The sequence below is a fragment of the Tenrec ecaudatus genome, chromosome 2, assembly GCF_050624435.1.
Source record: "Tenrec ecaudatus isolate mTenEca1 chromosome 2, mTenEca1.hap1, whole genome shotgun sequence".
NCBI classification, from domain to species: domain Eukaryota; kingdom Metazoa; phylum Chordata; class Mammalia; order Afrosoricida; family Tenrecidae; genus Tenrec; species Tenrec ecaudatus.
The window spans coordinates 30767063-30789356 of NC_134531.1; the positions used below are offsets into that span (position 1 = coordinate 30767063).

Genomic DNA, 22294 nt, shown 5'->3' on the forward strand with positions numbered 1-22294 from the left:
CACCTGCGCAGCCCCACACAGCTGTAAAGGGAATTGAAGACCAGGCTGCTAACAAACCCTCATCAAGGACAAAGGCTCGGAGGGGAGCTGGCCAAGAAGGAAGAGGGAGGGAGGTGAAGAGACTCTTCAGACAGGTGGCCAGAGGAAAGAGCCCTGGGCCTTGAGCCTCCAAGAAGGGTGTTCTAGTTAATAGAAATATGGAATGTCAGAGCTACAGAGAACTTGGGGGATTCCAGGGCCCACACCTGCTGTATTACTGGCTGGAGGCCTGAGGTGAGAGAACCCTGAGATGCTCTGGGGAAACTTGTTCCCCAGACACGCCTTGTGGAAGCTCAAGGCAGCCCCGAGGGAGACGCAAAGGACCAAGCAAAGGAGAGGAAAGCCCTACCAAAGTAGTTCACAGCACTTCGCAAAATGTGTGTGGGGGGGAGGGGGGTATTGTGTACCAGGCACACACACGGACACAGTGGTCCCCACACTCTTGCACAGACACGTAAAAGCCAGCCTGAGGGTGTTGGTTAGCTGATAGATCTCTCCTTTGTCACCTCTGGGTGAGGTGGGGCCAGGAGGCTGTATTCTCACAAGGGACCCAGGTGTCTTAGTCTGGGTGCTCCAGAGGAGGAAGACTAGTGCCATGTGGGTACATGGAAAAAAAGATCTGTTTTCAAGCAGTGGTTCATGCAGCTCTGGGAGCTGGCGGGCCCCAAAGCCACGGGTCACAGAGCCGGCGGAAGGCCTCTGCTAGCTCATGGGATTGTGGGGGGCTGAAAGATCCCAGAAAAGTGCAGGGTTCAGAAACAGCAAGTTCTGCCAGGACATCCACTGACATTCTGAAGGTAGCGAGCACAACCCTTAGGAAATACCCTTTTAATCAATGGCATTAGATCACAGCTTGGAAGGTAATGACATCATAGCGCATTAGCGTGTAATGTCTGCCAAGCTATTGAGAACCATGGTCTAGACAACGTGGCCGGGTACACCGACCTTCACAGCAGGTGATGCCGATGCTGATGTTTACCCAGCTTGAAGAAGGGAACCTGGGGGGCTGGGAGCTGTTGTCGAATGCAGCAGCTCCCGGCACTCCTTTGGTTTGCCGTTCGGTAGTTTCCGTGGTGTGAAGCAAAGTGGCAGACCTCCGAAGAATCCCGTGGTTGGGAGCAGGTTGAAGTCCAGGGCCGGGCTCTACATGGCTTTGGGATAGAAGGAAATTGTCAGTACTCAGCAGCCCCCCTCATCTCTGCGGTTCAGGGCCATGTGGGATGGAGCCCAGATGTTTGCAGTGCCCTTGGGAAGCCTGGGAGCCCAGATCCTCCAGCCACGGAAGCTCCCTCGTGGCACAAACTTGCTCTCACCTGGTGGGTCTCGTAGTCTCTTCCCCAGCTGCCAGTTTCTGGTGCAGAGACTGATGCTCTCAGTGCAGGAGCTGTGTTCTTCCCTGGGCCCAACCCAGAGCAGCCAGCAGCCCCCCCTGCCTGACACAGTCCCCCTGCCTGACACAGTCCCCCTGCCCCCCACCCCTCCGCCCTCACTGCCCACCGGGGTCTCCATTGCCTCACGTGTTCCTGAAGCAACGCTTCTGCTGGGCCTGGACACAGAGGGGACAGGATGGAGTGCGCAATTGGCCAGCCCGCGGAAGCAAGCTTTGAAACGAAGGGGGGTGGTTTGGTTTGGCTTTGTATTTGTGAGGTGAAGTGATCACTAGGTAGGTGGGCAGTGGAGAAGCAGATAAGGATGATTTGGCCGGGACGAATTGCCTGGAAAAGTGCTGCTGCTTGAGTCTCCGGAGGCCTGGGCTCGTGGCGCCTTTCCAGGGGCCGGTTCCAACCCGCCAGGGTGGTGTCCCAGCCACAGCTCCGGCGGTGCACGCCCGGGTTTCACTCCACGTGATTTTGCCAGTTGCGTGGGTTCGTGCATGGGGACAACTGTGGCGATGGTGCAGGCACCGGCTGTGCTCTGTTCTGGTGTGCGTGGGGTGGCTATGGGTCGGAACCGACTCCATGACACGTAGCAACAACCCATTGCCGTTAAGGTGGTTCTGACTCAGGGCAAACACCAGGTGTTTCCGACCGGAATGGTCTGTAGGGTTTTCTGGGTTGGTTTTGTGTGTATTGGGGTTTCCTGGGGGGTGGGCTGAGCGGGGGGGGAGAAGTGTTTGGTGGTGTGTTTATTTAGGAAAGCAATCAAGTTGCCTTTGGCATGGATGAGCTAGGGAAGTGGGCATTGGGTGCTGGTAAAAGACCCACTTCTTGTGAAGGTCCCTGAGCACTGGAAGACCGGGAAGATGGGGGTATAGATCTCAGGTGGTGGTGGTGAGCTGCCGGTGTGTGTTCAACTCTTGGCAACCCAGCTGTTCCATCAGTGAAACCAGGTGCCACCCCCACGAGCCTTTTCCCTCCTAACGCATCTAATGCACCCTGGTCTTGCATTGGGCACCTCTGCTGCCTCCCCATTGAATCAGGAAGACTGGAGAGGAACTGACGCATTGGAATTATGGAGAAGGACGCTTCTCAGAAGCAAGACTGCACCTCAACGACTCTGGACATGCTATGCCTGGAGGAAGGCATCATGCCCGGCAAATTGGAGGGTCAGTGAAAACAGGAAGACCCTCGAGACAGCGACACAGTGGCTGCAACAATGGCCTCAGGTGTCACAGTTATTGTGAGGATGGAGGTTGAGACTGGGCAGTGTCACATAGGGTTGGTGGCTTCAAGTTGGAACAGACTCCCTGGCTCCTAACAACAATACAGGGTGGTAGGAGAAGCTGGGGGGGGGGGGGAGGAACTATAACAACATCTAAGGGGTCAGAAGTTTCCCAGTGGAATCCAGGGTGGAAATTTCCCAAGAAAGAGAGCTATTGACGAGGACTGGCATCCCACCCGCTCCCGCCGTGGCTGTGTGCTGGCTCCCTTACTTGTTGTTGCTCGGTTTTGCTTGCCTCGCACTTTCCCAGAGTGCTGACATAACTCAGCAGATGGCGTTTGCAGAAAAAGCGAGGTCTGCCTTTCCCTCCTGTCTCTTGATCTTCATCCTCCACTTAAAATATCCTTCCTTCCCCTGCTGGACTCTTCCGGCGTCTGAGGCCAGCAGCCCTCAACCTGCAAGGAGGCCGCCCTGATGGGCGCAGTCTTCCCTCGTCTGTCTCCCCTGCTCCACAGTGTGAGTTACTTCTCACGTGGTACCTCTTCAAACCCTGGCTCCCTCAATGGGAGCGCACTTGCCAGTCTTTGTCGGCAAAGCTGTCGCTGGACCATTTCCCTCTAGAAACACGTGAGATTACACGCTGGGCTGCGAATTGCAAGGTCAGTGGTTTGAAAACATCAGCTGCTCCTTGAGAGAACGGGGGCTATCTGTGTCCATAATGAGACACAGTCTTGGGAGACCTCCTGTCCTGTAGGGTCGCTATGAGTCGGCATCGGCTCAAAGGCAGTGCGTTTGGTTTTGGAGAGACAAATGTTGGGCTCTCGAGTCTGTTTCAGTTCATGGAGCCCCTAGGTGGCACAGGCACAGCTGGCTCCCAGGATTTTCAAGGCTGTTACCTTCAGGGACGTAGAGCCCCGGGCCTTTCTTTAGAGACACGCAAAACGAATGAAGGAACAAAACGGACAGCCATCAAGGCCATCCCTACGCCCAGTGGGTTCAGACCAATAGCCAATAGCAAAGGACTTGTACCATCCGGCTCCTAGAGACAAACTCACTACCTGATTCCTCTGTGTAGCTTCTGTGTTGGAGGAAGTACTCCTTAGAGGGGAGGATGGCAAACCTGTCGTACGGACTTTGCACATGTTGCCAGGAGAGACTCGGCCCTGGAAAAGGGCATCATGTTTGGTAATGTGGCGGGGTAACGAAAAATAGGAAGGCCCTGGAACTAGATGGATTGGCTCAGTGGCTGTATCGCTGGGTTCAGGGCTAGGAGCCATTGTGAGGATGGTGTAGGACTAGGCCGTGTTCTGTTGTGCCTATGGTCGCTATGGGTTGGAGCCAACTCGACGGCACCTAACAACAACAACAACGACCATCTTTGTGGAATTCTCTTTTAAGATAATGGCGGCCAAAGGTGGCTGGCATGCGCCCCCCTACGGCTCCCAGAACAGACAGCTGTAGTCTTTCCTAATACTTAGTAGTGTCACAAAAACTGATGTCACCTCACCCAGTAATGAAAGGGGTCGCCCCTCTCAGTCCTTTGACTAGCTCCCCCCCTTCCCAGACCACACAGAGTCCTGAGCAATAGTAGTTACTAACTTTAATCGTGGACTAATATGTGATGGACATTACACATTACTTAAAGGTATTATTTGTATGAAGATGAACAGCAAAATTGGTCTGTAAGATCTTTCTACGTGAGTAACAGCGTGATGGGGAGCAGCGTTGGTAACAGCTGAGTGAAACATGATATTTTTCTCCCTTTCTATTCCTGACGACTTCATCCTCAGGGGGGTTATTGATAGGGACTCATAAATGCCCATTACCACCATGTTACAACTCAAACTCTAGAAATCTGACAGAATTAGCAACTCAACAACACGTGCTTGTAACAGGTGCAAGTGAATGGAAGCATCCTGTCAGGGGTAATATTGTAATTGCTATCACTGTAATTGGGTAGGAATGACAGCCCTTACCAGAGATTATTACCCGGTGTCACCCACTGCTGACAAGTCGATAAGCCCGCTCAAAGGTAGCCAAGGCAGCAGGTCTTTAGACCAACAGATGGCTTCCTGCTCCTTTCTCTCTCAGAGCAGCCGACAAGCTCCAGCCCCCCACGTTTCCGTTATCAGCCGAGTGCTTAACCACTGTGCCACCAGGGCACCTTTATGGAACTCTCAAACCGAGATCCAAACTCACTGCCTTCCAGTCAAAACCAACCCAATAGGACAGGGTCAGATCACTGCTGGGCGTTCCTGAGATGGTAGCTCGTTATCAGGGTCAAAGCCTGCCGTTTTCCTGCAGTGGGGCTGACGGTTTAGAATTGCTGCCCTTGCCATTACCCACTCAGCCCCCGGGCTCCTTTGTTCTAGAGACCTCTCCTTCTTTCAGCTCTTTTCACTCCATTTCCCACCACCACCAGCAAAAACAAGGTCCTTCTCCCCCCCCTCCTCACTTCCCCCGCCATCTTCTGAGCAATTGGCCCTGTATGTGGGTTCATAAGTCCTGTGTTCCTCAGTGAAAAGGATTTACATGCTAACTAGCCAGCAACCCGGCGACACTGCATGTTCACAAATGAGGAGCCCTCTATCCCACCTGAGCTTGTGGTCCGTCTCATTTCAAAGTGAGTTGTTTAAAAATCATTTTATTGGGGACTCGTACAATTCTTATCACAACCTATCCATCCATCCATTGTGTCGAGCACATTTGTACGTTTGTTGCCATCATCATTTTCAAAACATTTTCTTGCTACTTGAGCCCTTGGTATCAGCTTCTCATTTTTCCCCCTCCCTCACTCTCTCTCGCTCATAGACCCTTGATAATTTATCGATTATTTTTTCATGTCTTCCACTGACCAGTGTCTCCCTTCACCCACTCAAAGTGAAACTTAATGAGAAGCTCCCACCGTGTGGTTGACAAAAATGCTTGCAGTGAAAATACCACTGTAGACCTGTAAGTTTTGCCTTCTGTTGCAACTTCCTAACGATATTCTTGGCAGTTATTTTTCCCCTTCCACTTTAAAGTTCTGTTTTCTACAAAGTCTCCAGTTTCTCCACCGTGCATCACCCTGTCACCCTCGTTTTCCCTGACCTTCCCCCATCACGATGTCGGCTGGTAGCAGTTGTGAGCGTGTACCCAAAGCAAGCAGGCCCCGTCTGTCTGTCCAGGCTTGTCTGTCCAGGCTTGCTGCTTGGGGAGCATGCCAGGCGTACTTCTGAGAATGGCGTGACCATTCTTCAGGCCCTCTACAGACAGGATGGAAACGGACGGGCAGAGCTGTGTTCCCATGAAACCTTACGAAGCTTTACCCAAGCTGGTATTGGGCCAGATTTGGTTCCTGGGTGGTGGTTTGTTGACACTACCTCACTCCCTCAACCCCTGCTGTAAATGATCCTAATTCTCCTGCCTCATGAGGAGCCCTGGTGCCGTAGTGAGTTATGTGTTGGGCTGCTAACTGCAAGGTCAGCCGTTCAAAACCATCAACCACTTTGCAAGCGAAAGATGAGGCCTTCTATTCCCATAAAGAGTTTCTCCCTCAGAACCCATAAGCAGCAGTTCTACCTTGCTCTGTAGCATCGTAATCCGTCAGAATCCTCTCAACATCAGTGAGTTTGAATTGGTTTTAGTTTGTGGGTTCCACACAGCGCCTCTCAGCTTTCAAGTAGCTTCTCAAAGCAGCACATACCCTGAGGGAGATCAGCAAATTAGCAAGAACTCAATGCCGTTGTTCAAAAGAATTCAGGTGCCGCTCATATTGATCTAGAAAAGACCTGATGGTCATACCCATAGCCCAACACCAGACCAGAGTTGAATCACAGTTTCAATAGGACCAATTGCTTTTCCTCTGAAACCTCCCTAAATAGCACTGCTTGGTGTTGACAGTAAGCCATGTGGGAGCATGAGCCTCTTTAAGGCCCGCGTCGGAAATAGGTCCATGACCATAGTTACTGCTGACTTGGACTGCACTCGGCTACCGGAGTAGGTGGTGGACGGTGGCTGTGTAGTGGATTCTGACTCCACAGCACCCCCTGTGTGTCAGGGTAGAACTGCACTGACAACCTTTGGGATTGCCTGCTGAGGCACCTCTGAGTGGCTTCCAACAGCCAACCTTTGGGCTAGCAGTTGAATGCTCAATCGTTTGTGCCACATAAGGCCTTCTTGTATCCGGCCACTTCTGGCAACTTGCCCTTCCTTTCTTCCCTGCTGATCCTCCTCTTAACTCTTCAGGTCTTTGTGGTAGTTAGGTTTTGTCAAGTCGGCTGGGTCAGGATTCTCAGTGGTTTGGCAGTTAAGGTCTAGTAATCCCCCATACCGTGACCTGACCCAGTGTAATCAGCTCCATGATGGAATCTACTGTGGGATGGGGTGCAACCCCTTACTTGGGTCACAACCCTAATGAAGTTGAAGTTTCACCGGGGATGTGGCCTAATTCCTCTGGAAGTACACTGTGGGGAAGCTTGCCCATTTGCTGGGTCAGGATCCTGCACCTGACTTCATTGACCTGCAGGTCTTTGGACTTGAGCCTGCAGCCTGCCATCTCCCATGCCAACCTTGGAGTCGATTGCCTCTGCACACTGGTGGTGCAGCTGCTCCAGGGCCCATCGGTTTCTGAAGCTGTGCCAGTCAGGAGAGGTCTCCAATTTAACATCTAATCCACAGACTGGAAACCAGACTGAACGTACCTACTTCTACAACTACGTGAGCCTTTACCTGATAAATGTCTCTCCTTGTGTGTATATAAGCATCACTGGTTCTGCTTCTCTGGAGAACCCGTCCTGACACAGCCTCTTTTACATACTTTTCTTGACTGCCCAACCACGTCTCCCTTTTATCCCCAGTACTTGAGATGTTCCTACACTCACACACAACCCTCTGATTCCGTCTTGGGGTTTCAGATTAAATCATGGTTCGGCTCCCAGAGACACATGCCATGTGAATGAGCCCAACTAACTCCTGCTGAGAACTGACCCCAACAGCCCGACTTCAGTAGCCAGCCCATGAAGCCAATGATGAGTCCCTGCCCCACCGCCTTCTCCCTGGCAGGCATGGAAGTGAGACCAGGCTGAGGGGTGCCTGCTTCAGAGGATGGTGCTGCCCTTCCCGTGCCAAAATCTGAAAGCTTTGCCAAAGAAGGACGTGTGGACATTCTTTTCCTGGCTACCTGAGCCTCCTGTTATTTTCAAACAGCGGGAGTCACCCGAGGACACTGCTTTCTTTGGAAAAGTGACACCTACCAAGGGTCAAGTGAGAGCGAATGGCTGAATTACATTTCTTCACCTCGACGACTTCCGAAGGAACCGAGAGATCTATTTGTATGCATTGTAATCACCCATGGAGTCGCCAACTAAGATTTGAGGAGGATGAATGGGAGGGAACCGGCCATGGACTCAGACCACGGGCCTCATTATGTCATCCACAGAGCCACCACCAAGCGTTGCTGTAACATGAGCAGCAGCCTCCTCAGCTGTCCCCCCATGACCCCTGACTGTGCACTGGTGTGACTTGTCCCAGAGCATGCTGGGCACGTTCAAGTTTTCCTCTTCCGCTCTGTTGTCTTCCTCCTCTGTGCCGAGTTAACTCTTCCATTGGAAAGTCTAATGCAGCAGTCCATTCATGTTGCTGTTGCTCCATGCACCTCCCAGGCTTCTTGCTCCTTCATGCAGATGCACTGTCTCTGGTTCCCTTTTTCTGAGCAGTCCCGCGTGCCCAGGCCTGGCCTCTCTGATGGCCATCTGGTTCTCCTTTGGCCACTTAAACAACAGGCCTGGAGATTTGGGGAATGAGCTTTCTTTGGCAGCGTGCACACAGTCTTGGTGTGACCGAAGCTGGAAAGGGAAATGGCCACGCTCCACTGTCCGGATACTGAACCCCAGGGGTGAGGGGGAGGAATGAGGCAGCCAAGCTTCTGGGGGGTTGAGAGCTTCCTTGTGCATCTGCAGGTCCTTGCTTTTCAAGGGCTGGAAGCCATAAAAGCATGAGTGGACTGGTGCCACCCATCCCCCTGAAATTTTCTTTGGAACCAAGTATGCTTGTCTGATGGAAATGTGTGGAGATAGACTCATGCGTTGCATCATTTGTCTTAGACCTTCAAGAATTAGATGAGAAAAACATGGTGCTGCAGAGGTTAACTGGTACATGAGTCACGCTGTGTTCGGTAAGATGTAATAAGTGCTAAGGACATCTTTCCGTATTTGACTTTGAGCTTGGACCAAGGGGACTTTCTGAAGGGAAATGACAATCTTCTCCCCACCCCTGAGAAGTTTAAAATGTGTCAGAAGCTGGAACTCAATTCCTAGGCTGTTTCTTGTGCACAATTGTGTCCAGCCGCTTTGTCCTGTGCAGATTTCCGAGGTTCCGCAATGAGATAGAAGGTTAACACCGTAATATTCCAGCTATGAACATGGCAAGAATGTCGAGGCTTCAAGTTTTTATTTAGACCCCCTACATCATGCAGTTCTCAGGAGATAAACATCCGAATATTAAATCCCCTTGCAGATCACAACCCAAAGACGTGAAGATCTGAAGGCATTAGCATCCAAACTGAAATGTCTCTGACCTTTTGAGTTAAAAAACCAGAGCACTTAAAGGTCTCCATGATCTCATCTTTTTCTTATTTTGTATCATCTTGACTAATGATTCGTGATGCTAGAGAGAGGTGGTAGTTTTCCGTGTCTGCGGCCTGTGCTGTTTTCCACTAGAATGAATGTGTTTCCTTCCAGTGTGTTTGCCTTCTGCTCCGAGACACTTGAATTGATTCACCAGCAGTCATTCACGTGCTTTATTTACTTAATCGTGTACCTATATCCTTGAGTATGAGCCAAGTTTTTTTGGCACATTTATTTTTTGAACACTGACTTTTTAAAATCGTTTTATTAGGGGCTCATATAACTCTTATCACAATCCATACATAAATCAATTGTGTAAAGCCCATTTGTACATTCACTGCCCTCAACATTCTCAATACATTTGCTCTCCACTTAAGCCCTTTGCTTTGCATCAGCTTCTCCTTTCCCCCCTCCCTCCCTGCTCCCCCCTCCATCATGAACCCTTGATAATTTACAGATTGTTATTTTGTCTTATCTTGCACTGTCCAACGTCTCCCTTCACCCGCTTTTCTGTTGTCCGTCCCCCAGGGAAGACAACATATATGTAGATCCTTGTAATAGTTTCCCCCTTTCCAACCCATCTTCCCTCCACCCTCTTGGTATTACCATTCTCAGCACTGGTCCTGAAGTGTTCATCTGCCCTGGATTCCCAAGTCTGATCTGTACCAGTGTACATCCTCTGGTCTAGCCATTTGTAAGGTAGAATTGGGATCGTGATAGTGGGTGGGGAGGAAGCATTTAGGAACTAGAAGAAAGTTGTATGTTTAATCGTTTCTACACTGCACCCTGACTGGCTTGTCTCTTCCCCGAGACCCTTCTATAAGGGGATGTCCAGTTGCCTACAGTGGGTCTTGGACCCATGGGGATGTCAAGTTGCCTACAGATGGACCCCAATCTGCATTCTTTGATGCCTGATAACTGATCCCTTAGGCACCTGATGATCATACCGGCTGGTGTCAGCACATTTTTTATGCTGAAAAAGCCCCCCAGCTTTTTGTGGGTAAAATTAGGTGCTTTGGCTTATACTCAAGTATATACGGTATTTTACGTTTGTTGTGAATGTGCGCATCAGAACCTACACCAGTTCAACTATGTCTACCTCTGCAACTCAGTGGCATGAGTCTATTCCTCAAGCTGTGCGACCATTCTCATCCTCCTGAGTTGTTCCTCCCCCAATAAGACAAGCTTCCGGTCCCCCAAGGTTCCTAGCTAATTGTTGCAGTGGCTGCTATCCATTGGATCCCATATAGATAGTTAGTTCTTCAAGGAGCACAGGGCTCAAGGCTGACAGTCTTTCCTAGTTGAGTTGAGCTCTTGTTTGGTTTTAGGAGGATTTCAGGGGAAGTTTTTGCTTTAAAGTTTCAAGATGTGTCTCAGTTCAAGATTTATCTCAGGGCAATCATTTCAGGGGAGCTTCCAGCTTCCACTGTTCCAGAAAGTCGGGATTCCATGAGATTTTAAAATCTGTTCCACTGCCCTCACTTTGATCCAATGTCCAATAGGGATAGCCAGGCACCGTCCAGTTCTGACCTCCTAGCGAAGGATGTAGTTTCCATTGGCTTCCATTCCTGACTCTCCTTTTGCTACTGTTCCAAGCAATAAAGACCAATCCATCTTGGATGGCCACTTGCAAGTTTGTAAGACTTCATTTACTACACAGAAAACTGGGATGTCCCATGAACCGTGATGCTAAACCACCAAACCAAGAAACTAAATCCTATGAGGTGTTTTGTACCATATACAGCCTGCCTGCCTCTCTCTCTCTCTCTCTCTCTCTCTCTCTCTCTCTCTCTCTCTCTCTCTCTCTCTCCTTGTTGGACAGCTATTGTCCATTTAGTTTTTTTCCAGGTATACAACTTATTGTCAGCAATCCCATCACTTGCTTGTGCAACGCTACCCTGAATCAATGTCACCCCGCTCCCTTCCTGCCTCTGGTAATCTCTTAAGAACCTTGATCTCTATACAGTTGCCTTTTCTTTTTAAATAAGTGACATCAAACATGATGTATCCTTTTGTGATTGGCTTATTTCACTCTGCAGAATGTCTTCAAACCTCATTCATACTGCCGCTTGTATTAAGACTTCCTTTCTCTTACCACTGGGCAGTGTTCCATTCTACATATATGAAGGATATTTTATGTATCTGTTCATCCACTGGTGGGCTTTTCAGTTGTTTACCCCTGGTGGCTATTCTGTATAGTGGTACCGTAAACATTGGTGGGTCAGGAAAAAAGAAAGCTTGTCAAGGAGCTGGAGATGGATTGGCCCCGGGGTCACAATGGGCTCAAATATGGCCGTGATGGTGAACCTGGAGCAGGAGCAGGCAGTGCTTGCTTTGCCCTGCTGTGCACAGGGTCCCGTGGATAGGAACTGACTGGGCAGCATCTGACCGGGCACACTTTAACGGGGGTGCAACAAAAGTTCAAACATTGAAAAGGGAGAGATCAAGATATTCCAAGATAAATAGCAAATCAGAGAATTTGTTCCTGGCAGACCTGTTTTACAAGAAACCTTCAAAGGAATCTGCTAGGCGGAAATAACAGTAGGTAGTAGCATCGATCCATGTAACAAAATAAAGGTAAATATAAAAGTCAAAATAAAAAACAGTGGGGTGCAAGCATGTGAGGCTCTGTCTTCAAGTATTTTAGGTGCACACCATGGAGTGGCATTGCTGGACCACATGATAGTGTTTGAGGAGCTAGCAATACTTCCACAGCGGTGATACTACTTTGCATTCCCACCAGCCCTGGATAAGGGTTCCACGTTGCCCACATCCTCACCTGCATTGGTTGCTTTCTGCTTAGTTGGTTTTGTTTCTTTTTTAATACAAGCCATCCTCTTGGGAGTGAAATGGTATCTCACTGCGGTTTGGATCGGCATCCCTCCGGAGGATAAGGATGCCCAGTATCTTTTCATGGGCTTGCTGGCCAGTTGACTATCATCTTTGATAACCACGCATGTGAACTACTACTCTTTAGTGAAGTAGAAAGAAAGGACCAAAGAATAAACGGACACACACAGGTTAAAACATTGACCTACACTCTTGACCTTTAGAAAAGCCAATCCCCAGCGCCTACACAGATGTGCCAACTAAATTATAGTCTTGAGCTCTGACTTTAGTTTTCCAAACACAATGTCAGAGCTCTAGAAAGCCTGACGTTTTACCCAGTGATTTTGTAACTGCTGATAGAAGAGACGAGGCCCCTGGGCCAGAGACAAGTGACTTTTTGTCTTTGTGACACAGCAGGTTACCACGAGCTTCACATTCGCATCTTCTCCCTGGTCCCAGGTCCCGGGAGGGAATGAAACGGGGCTGGGGTAGATGAGCTCAGAGTGGATTTGCGTCCTAGGGAGCAATCTGAGCTGAAAGCCTGCAGACCTAACAGGCTGGAAGGAAACATTTCCTCCAAGGACACGCATTATCTTTCCATCCTAGACAGCAGACAAGCTTGCCCTTTCTCTGGAGAGAAGCCTGTCTTCGCTAAGACAGTTCACTCTCCAAGCATCGTTGGGGGAAAATTGAGAGTTTGGAACAAGGAGCCAGTGCCTCTGTGTACAGGCCATCCAGAATTCCCCGCTAACCAACTAGCACAGACCTCAGAACATCAGAGGAAAGGGTGATGGCGAAAATCATCTTCTCTTCAAGGTACCTGCTGATGACCATTGTCTGTCGCCTAGGACTGTAAGCTTCAGCTCAGATGGCAGGACTCTTCCTCCTCAGGTGGAACATTCAGCCTTATCCTACCTGCAGTGCTGGTCTTGCACGTGTCCAAGCCCCTTCGATCCCACCGAGATGGAGTGTTGACCTCACTGGTGCTGCCCTGGGTGTGTCATCCCCGAGAGCAGGCATTGTCAGTCCTTGGCCCGGAAGTACTGGGATGGAAAAGCTGCATCCTCCTCCCCCATTTGTTGGGCTGCAGACACCAACCTTAACAGACTCATGGACCAGCTGTGCTGTTGTTGATTCTGAAGGCTACACCCTTTTAGGGGTTGTAGTTATTGTTCGGTGCTATCCAGCGGGGCCGACCCTAGATGCAGCGAAGCCCTGCCCAGACCCGCGCCTTGCTCACAGTTGTGTTTGCGCCCCTTGCTGCAGCCACTGAGCGAGCCCATCTCCTGGAGGGCCCTTCTCTTGATGGATGCCCTTCTGCTTTACCAAGCATGGCATCCCTTTCCGGGGATTAGTCTCTCCCGAGAACAGTTCCAAAGTCAAGGAGCGTTCTGGCTGTACTTCTTCCAAGACAGGTTTGTGTGTTGTTCTGGCAGTTGGCAGTTCTGCCCATATTCTTCCCCAGCACCGTATTTCAAAGGCCTGAGTGCTTCTCTGAGCTTCGTAGTTCAGGGTCCAGCTTTCACACGTGGAGTGGGCGAGTCATGGTCAAGACCTGGGCACTTGTTCTTGAAGTGTCTGTCTGCATGGTTCAAAACCTCCAGGGCTCAGCTTGCACTGTTTCTGTTTGTTTGTTTGTTTGTTTGTTTGTTTGTTTGTTTAAGGAATTGGATCTGCCTCTAGTGTTTTTTTTCCCTCCACTTTCACTAAGGCTTAAATTCATGCCTTATATCCCACTTGCTGAATCTGTGTGCCTTTAAAAAGAAATTAGCCCTCATTTTCCTTTGCTTTGGGGCTCATGAATTTTTTTTGTTTCCTAGCACACTATTCTAGACTCATGAGCCCTTCCTGGTGAAAGAAATGGAATCAATGAGACCTCTGTTTACACAGAACATCCATTGTTCATGCATCTTGTCCACCACCCTGCTGGGAGGGGGCGAATTCTACCCAGGAAATAGTCTTTCCTCCAACCAGCATCCAGTGCAGGCCAACTATTGTCCTGCCCAGCGCTGCTCGCATAGTTCTCAGTTCGCTTCCTTTAGAAGCCGAAGCCCATTCAGTTCTCAGGCCACTTCCACCAGGGCACAACAATCGCTTGAAGATTCGCCCAGGAATTTGTTTTCAACAATTTATGGTCTTCCGGCCCCTTCCCTCGACGTTCTGACCCTAGCTGGTACAGCAACCCCAGTTCCTCTGACAGTTCTCCACCTAATCCTTCAAAAGGCTACCAGCTACGGGACGTGACTCAGCCACCAGGAGAAAGGAGGCCCCCACGCGTGCCAATCCCTGAAAACATCCTCTGAGCAATAGCAGTCGGTCACCAAAGCGCAGGTTCTGTACGATCCCGTTTGTGAAACACCAAAGCGCAGGTTCTGTACGATCCCGTTTATGTGAAACACCAAAGCGCAGGTTCTGTACGATCCCGTTTGTGAAACACCAAAGCGCAGGTTCTGTACGATCCCATTTATGTGAAACACCAAGGCGCAGGTTCTGTACGATCCTGTTTATGTGAAAGGAGCAACTACGAAAGCAAATGGAAAACTAGAATTACTCCATGAACTTTAAAATTTTTTTTTGAAAAGAGAAAGGACTATCGGACAAAGAAACACCCACTTTTATACAAGCACATCACTGTATAAGCCTTCCATTAGCTTTTGAAGACCTCTTATGTAAGGGGATATCACCGCGGCCCCCCTCCCCAAAAAAAAAAAACACAATGGATAGACGCTCCACTGGGCGGAGCTTTTGTAAGCTGAAATGTGAAATGTCGATGGATGAAAACCCGCACTTTGGATGTCCGTCAACTTCCCGAGTGGATGAAAATGTTGACGAAATCCGATAGACCACTGAAGAGAGAGGGAAGTGATCTGGACGATCTTGGCGCTCGGATAAGCGAGTTTTAACGGAAGGTTTGGGAATGAGAAGGGCGGCTGTGAAGTTTGTGCCTAGAGTTCTGACCAACCAGCAAAAAGCATCCATGTGGCCGCCTTGCTTGTGAGTCCCTGTCTCCAACGGTTTGCTGCCCTCCGCTTGATCAATGTCCTTCTCCAGGGACTCGTGTGTCGTGACAACATGTCCAAAGTACGTGAGACAAAATCCATCCTTGCCTCGATGGAACGTTCTGCCTGGACTTCTTCCAAAACCGGATTCGTTTTTTCTTTTGGCAGTCCCCGGTACTTTCCGTACTCACCAGCACCATAATTCAGAGGCCTTGGTTCTTCTTCAATCTTCCAGAATCCATATCCGACTGTAGCATGCGGATGAGGTGAATGAAAATACCAGGGCTTGGGTCAGGCACACCCCAGTTCCTAAATCAGTCCTGGTTTCTCAGATGAAAACATAGTACTTAAAGAGATTGAGTCATGTCTCAGGACCGGGCAGTGTTTTGTTCTGTCGGATGGACGGTCTCTGTGAGCAAACACCCACTAACAATATGCCTGACCCGCTGATAAAATGGCACAGTGGGATTTGCACCCAGACGGTTCCCCCCACACCTCAATTCCCACCCACTCTGCCCTCCTGCCTGGACCTAAACCAGAAGCTACACTTGATAGACCTTTCCTGAGAGAGGGGGCATCTTCAGCTGCAGGTGTGGAAAGGGTGCAGCGGCTCTCATCTGGACTCCGGCCAATGAAACGAGTGAGAACCCATTAATATAATGTCCTTGTGTTATGATACAGGCATTAGAAGTTGCTCCTGAATAATAGATAGCACTAACTAGTTCTCCGAACCAAAGGTCTTCCAGGAGAACTTTTTGCCCATTTCATTTCAGAACAGCTAAATGACATCATTCCCCAGAGGATTCTTGATCTCTCTCTCTCTCCCTCCCCCCCCCCCCCCCGCCCCCATGGGCATTTTCAGACAGCGGCCACAGGGCTGAGGAGGGGCGTGTTGGGATCAAAATTGCACTCTATTCCTATTTCCTGAAGCAGCAGGAAGGGCTGTGACTAAGCAGCCTTCTTCCTGTTCGCCCAGTGCCACCACCTAAAATCATGCCAAGCCAATTTTTGCTCCAGAGAACGCTGTTCTGGTTGAACTTGGAACCCTGCACTGAAGCTTCTGGTGGGTTCCGGAAGAAGTCCTCTCTGTTACTGTACGGGCGACAGCACACCCTTTGCCAGTTTGAGATGATTCTAGAGCCCTTCCGACTGCGTCTAGACACAGACTCCCCCAGTGGGGATGTAACGACCACCATCACTTACAGGGCCTGTGTTTGGCAGAAGGAATCTTACTAAGATTTTGCAGATCATGGGAACTAAATTTAACTTCCTGTGTTGCATTTTGGAGCGACTGAGAAAAAATCATCTGAAACTGGGGTTCTCTTCTAAGGCACCTCACTCAGACTGAGGAGAGAAGTATTTGGGTTCACATCCTGAAGACGTAAGGTTCACGCAGGTACAGGTATATTCAGTAAACTCTACACCTCGCTTCACCTGGTATCCACCCTCTCAGACAGGTGGTGGTTTTTAGAGTATCGATTGTTTCCATTTTATTTCTCCACTTGTCAAAAACCAAAACCCACCTGGCCAGGGGTGTTAAAGTGATTTGCGTTCGATTTTTGTTTCCCCAGGGCACCCTAACAAAGTACTACTGACTGAGTGGTTCACACCCGAGGGCACTTTTCTCTCACGACTCTTGAGGTTCAAAGTCAAGTCACGGTATCAGCAGAGCCAGGGCCCTCTGAAGGCAGACGTAGGGGCAGGGGTGCGCCTTCCCTGCCTCCTCCCAGCTTCTGGCGGTGGCCAGCAATCTTCAGCAGTGCGTGGCTGTGGAGGCAGCCCCCGTCCTCTGCCTCTGCGATCACATAGTGCTTTTCCTGCCTGTGCCTGTGTGCCTTCTATGGGGACGGGGCCAGCTGGATGAGGCCTGCTCTCACCTGCAAAGGGAGGCCCTACTGCATTTAGCGTCCCCTTCACGGGCACTAGGGATGGAGACTAAGCACACCTTGTGGGGACTGGGATCATAATTCAACCTACAAAAGCATTGGAGACAGGATTGCTGTGGAAATACAGTGAAAAACCCAGATGCTGGTGTAGAATCGATTGTCCAGATGACGGAGTCCACAGAGAAGCATCTTGGGATAGGGAATACCCAGGAGAGGCAATGAGCCGGAAGTCAGGAGACCCAGGGTCACATCAGCATGTGTCGTAAGGAGCTGAGAGCTCTGTTCGAGACTCCCCTTAGTACATGACCGAACGCCAGAGAACTGCCCTGGGAAAACCAACAACCAAACACACTGCCATCCAGTTGATTCTGACTCATCACAACAGATAGGACAGGGAGAACGGCCCTGTGGTTTTCAGAGACTAACTCCCTACGGGAGTAGAAAGCCTCAGGTTTCTCCCCTTGAGCAGCTGGCTGGCTTCAACTGCTGACCTTTCAGCTAGTGGCCCAAAGCATCACTCACTGAGCGACCAGGGCTCCAGACACCTGTTCCTAACGGCTTACAAATTCAACTTACAGACACATCCTCCCGCTCCGCCACCGAGGGTCCTATCCTGGGAAGGAGGTGATGGACTAGAAGGGAACTTCATCGATGTAGGAATCGTAGCTTTCCTCCCTTCCCATAGAAGATCCTTAGTAGTGCAGTGGCTAAAGCCCTGGGCCACTAAGCACAAGGTCAGCAAGTTAAACTTAACCGGCCACTCAGTGGGAGGAAGATGTGGCTGGCTGTGTCCACAAAGAACCACCACCTTGGAAACCCACCGGGGTAGGTCTAGTCTGTGCTTCCTACACTGTCGCTGTGAGTTGGAATTTCTGGCAACGGGGATGGTTTGGTTTGTGTTTTGCTTCCATAGGGCATCTCCAGCATGACATCTGGCTGCGGGGCTTGGGCCACAGTGTGATGCCTTCCTCTGCAGACTGATGGCCTGAGCCTGGCAACGTAAGCAGAGAATCAGGAATTTATCTCCGGGGGTGCCTGAGCTCTGGTGGTGTGATCAGGTGAAGCATTGGCCTGTGCTTCACAGAGTCGGCAGTTCAAAGCCACTAGCTGTTCTGGGACGAAAAGATGAGGCTGTCCACTCCTGTAAATGTACAGCCTCAGAAACCCTACAAGGGCATGGGTTAGACACGGGGCTGCGAATCACAAGGTTCAAAACCACTAGCCACTCCATGGGGTGGGGGGGGAAGGAGTTCTACTCCCAGAAAGATAGACCGTCTGGGCAGTTCTGCTCTGTCCTCTGGAGTCTTGACGCATTGGAGGGGGCTGAACGTGGGTACATGAGCGAGTTGTGAGTCGAGCTCACTCAGTGGCAGTGGGGTCATGGCTGTTTACAGGCTGGAGACAGGTTTTCTCCATAACGCCGTAAGCAGAGAGGAGACCCTGGGGCTTTATTTGGATCCCAGGCAGGTTACTAACTTGCACCTGCCCTTTAATATCATGTAAATTACCCCCTCCCTCTTTATCGCAACCGCCTTCACTTAATAGCCTCCTTAAAAACTCCAAAACCAGGTAAACAAGCAGCCCACATGGAAGAAGCACACCAGCCTGTGTGGACACGAGGTGTAGAAAGATCAGGTATCAGGCATCAGAATAAAAAAATCATATCATTGTGAATCGGGGGGGGGGGGAGTGTGGAGTGGAAAATTCCATTTGTAGGCCACTGGACATCCCCTGGCAGAGGGATCTCTGGAGGAGACGAGCCGGTCAGGGTGTGTGTGATGTAGCAACGATGAAAAATACAACTTTCCTCTAGTTCCTAAATGCTACCTCCTCCCTGACTATCATAATCCCAATTCTACCTTACAAATCTGGCTAGACCAGAGGATGTACACTGGTACAGATAGGAACTGGAAACACAGGGAATCCAGGGCAGATGATCCCTTCAGGACCAGTGGTGAGAGTGGCAATACCGGGAGGGTAGAGGGAGGGTGGGGTGGAAAGGGGGAACCGATTACAAGGATCTACATGTCACCTCCTCCCTGGGTGATGGACAACAGAAAAGTGGGTGAAGGGAGACGTCGGACAGTGCAAGATATGACAAAATAATTTATAAATTATCGAGGGTTCATGAGGGAGGGGGAGGGGGAGGGAGGGGGAATAATGAGGAGCTGATGCCAGGGGCTTAAGTGGAGAGCAAATATTTTGAGAATGATGAGGGCAATGAATGTACAAATGTGCTTTACACAATTGATGTATGTATGGATTGTGATAAGAGTTGTATGAGCCCCTAATAAAATGATTTTTTTTAAACCCCAGAACCACTCACTGCCAGCAAGGCATTTTGACTCTTCATGACCTTTTAGGCTTTCTACTCCTATGAAGAGTCTCAGAAACTCACCTGGACAGTTCTGCCCTGTCCTACAGGGTTCTTTGCCTAAAGTCAAGCTCAGTAAGGACTACGTGCATCTGTTCTCAAACACATTGCCATTGAGTTGATGCTGACTGATAGCGACTATAGGGCAGAGTAGAGCTGCCCCTGTGGGTTTCTGAGATTCCAACTCTACGAGACTAGAAAGCCTCACCTGTCTCTCATGGAGCTGCTGGTGGTTTTAAATTGCTGACCTTGTAGTTAGCAGCCCAAGGTGTAAATCATTCTGTCACCAGGGCTTCAGACACCTGTTCCAAAGGATCTACAAATTCCATTTATGGGCACATCCAGGGATGGATCTCATTCGTAACCTGGAGTCTGCGGGGGTTCCTCTCTGCATGTCGCCTCTCTGGCATGTCTCAGAGAAGTGTTTTGTTTGTTTTTCATTGTGGATGCCATGATCTCATTGTGTGGAGCTGCGTCTGGTCTGTCTGTCTTCGGTGTGAATGCCGTCACGTGAATGACATCCTTCTCAGAAACTAAAACTCTTCCTGAGTTGCCATCCTAGCTTTGTCTCAACTGAAACTTGGAGATTTTTCTGTCCCTCCGATTACAGTATAAATTCTCCAACTGTGCTGCCCTGCTTTTCTAGATTGGGGTTCATGCGTTTTTCCCCTGCCTCTTCATCAGCAATGCTTCCCCTCCTTATTCCGAAAGATGCTTGACCATGCGTGGTAGGGCATGCCCTAGCTATGCACATAGTTACCTCTTAAAAGAGGGGGAACTTCCTCTGTGTTTTATAGAATGAATTCGATATGCAATGTGCAGCGGACCTGTTGAAAGGCAGGAGTGGTTTTCCAGCAGTAGTGTGGCCTGGCTTTTGTCACTTGAAAGCGGCTCCATGTGTGTTCCTTTGCCTTCTGAGACTTCCTTCTCTGGAACCTGCGAAGACAATCACATCTCAAAGGGAAGGCTCATTATAGAGTGTGTCTTGGAAACTGTGGGCATGTAAATTTAACCAGAGATTTACTTCTATGCCCCAAACGCCAACTCCCAGAGATCCTCTGTGGGTCCCGAGGCTGCAAACCTTTATGACTCAGGTAGCCACAGGGTGGCTGGGGGCCGGGGGGGGGAATTGACTCGCTGACCCGCTGGCACCAGAAGGGACCCTGTGCTTCCCAACACACTCGTCAGCTTTTTCTCCCAGAGAAGTAGAATGTTTCGGAGTGTTTAGTAGCATGTTTGACTTCTCGGGACTAGAGGACCCAACAGGTCTTAGCACCATCTTTCTGCATGACCTCATGATGGTCTCAGACCACAGACGTACAGCCAATGCCAAGGCCATCAGTCCTTCTGTGCCGCCTGCACGGTGCTTGAGTCTCCAACCACACCAGCCTCCCAGCCATCAGGTCGACTCTGACTCACAGCAACCCTGCGGGACAGGGGAGAACTCCCCCTGGGAGTTTCCGAGACTCTCCCTCTTCGCGCCAGTAGAAGGCCTCATCCTTCTCCCAAGGAGCAGCCGGTGGTTTCAAAATGCTGACCTGACAGTTGGCAGCCCAACTTGTAACCGCGGTGCCACCAGGGCAGCATTGAATCAGTACGTACAATGTAGTCCAGGGACCGTCTGGCTCTGTGGAGAAAGCTGTTGGGCTTTTACGAAAGCAAAGTGTTACTGTCTTTCCGGAACCTTCCACAGCATTCCCCGTGGGGGTAGGAGTGACCAATCAAGGCCCGGCTTACGCTTGGTTGCAACTTGCTTTGTAGGAAAAAGTGCCTGCCACAGGTCGAGAGACCTGGATCTAGTTGGGACTCTGCCCTTAACCACAAGTGTGACCACCTCTGACCTTTGACTTTGGCCCCCAGGGCCCCCGAGGCACATTCCGCTTTGAAATCTGGGATCTCTCTGGGAGAGGTCTGCTGAGGAGGCGTGTGCTCACGTGAGACTCGGCAGCTCCAGGTCCTCGCCCGGGCTGGCCTTAGATCCCATAAACCTTTCCCCTCACATGACAGCCGTTTGCCTCTCTTCAAGGCTGAAGATCATTCTGGGAGGGCATGATAGTCTCTCCCGTCAGCTCTGTGCTCTCTGCTTTTCAGGCATCTCGGACAGACGAGCCCCAAGATCCAGGTGGTCCTGACGATCCCAAGGGGAACTTGGAGAGTCCCAAGCAAGGCAGCAGTAAGATGAAGCTTAAGAGTCGCCTTTCAGGTGAGCGGGGAGCCCTGGCCAGGTACGAGCTTCCAGCTGCTGAAGGAGTGGGGAGCTCAAAGCCTGCAGGGGATATCGGCTGGTTTCCTCAGAGCACCTGGGCTGGGTTCCATTTAGAGAGGTCATGCCCATGGCACTCGATGACCTAGCCGCCCCACTGCCCTCTGCATCGTTCCCTTGGAGGCTTTCCAAAACGCACCGGCAACCCCTCTCTGTGTGTCTCCCCTTAAGGTTGGCATTCCTGCGGGTGTGGTTCATTTCTTCAGGACTGCCGGTGACCCTTTCCCTCGGGCACATGCCCCAAGCAGTCCCAGCAGACACAGCTTTAACCTGGCTGCACCCCTGACACCAGAGAGCCCCTCACCCACTTATCTAATGCATCTCACAGAAGCAAGGGGACAGGGAAGGGGGGTGAGCAAGGGGCTCTGGGTCTCCCAGGCAGATCCTCAGAGGGGCCGGGAGATACTGTGTGGGCAGGGTCCCACTGTGACTTTCAGGAGCCTGGGTGGCCACTTCTACCTTCATTTAAAAAGTTAAAAAGTCACATGGAAGAAGCACACCAGCCTGTGCGATCACGAGGTGTCAAAGGGAACAGTTTTCAGGCATCATCAGAACAAAAAAATTTACCATCGTGAATGAGTGGGGGGAGTGTGGAATGAAGACCCAAAGGCCATTTGTAGGCCACTGGAGATTCCCTGGCAGAGGGGTCTCGGGAGATGAGCCAGTCAGGGTGTGATGTAGCAACGATGAAAAATACA

General features: G+C 50.4%; 1 protein-coding gene across 1 annotated transcript in view; it reads left to right on the top strand.

Moving 5' to 3' along the window:
- Nucleotides 1-22294, top strand: part of PDZD2 (PDZ domain containing 2) — a 258471-nt gene that overhangs the window by 172281 nt on the left and 63896 nt on the right. The window contains exon 6 of the mRNA XM_075542642.1: nucleotides 21425-21536. Coding sequence (XP_075398757.1) covers nucleotides 21425-21536 — 112 coding nt within the window. The remainder of the gene's footprint in view (nucleotides 1-21424; nucleotides 21537-22294) is intronic.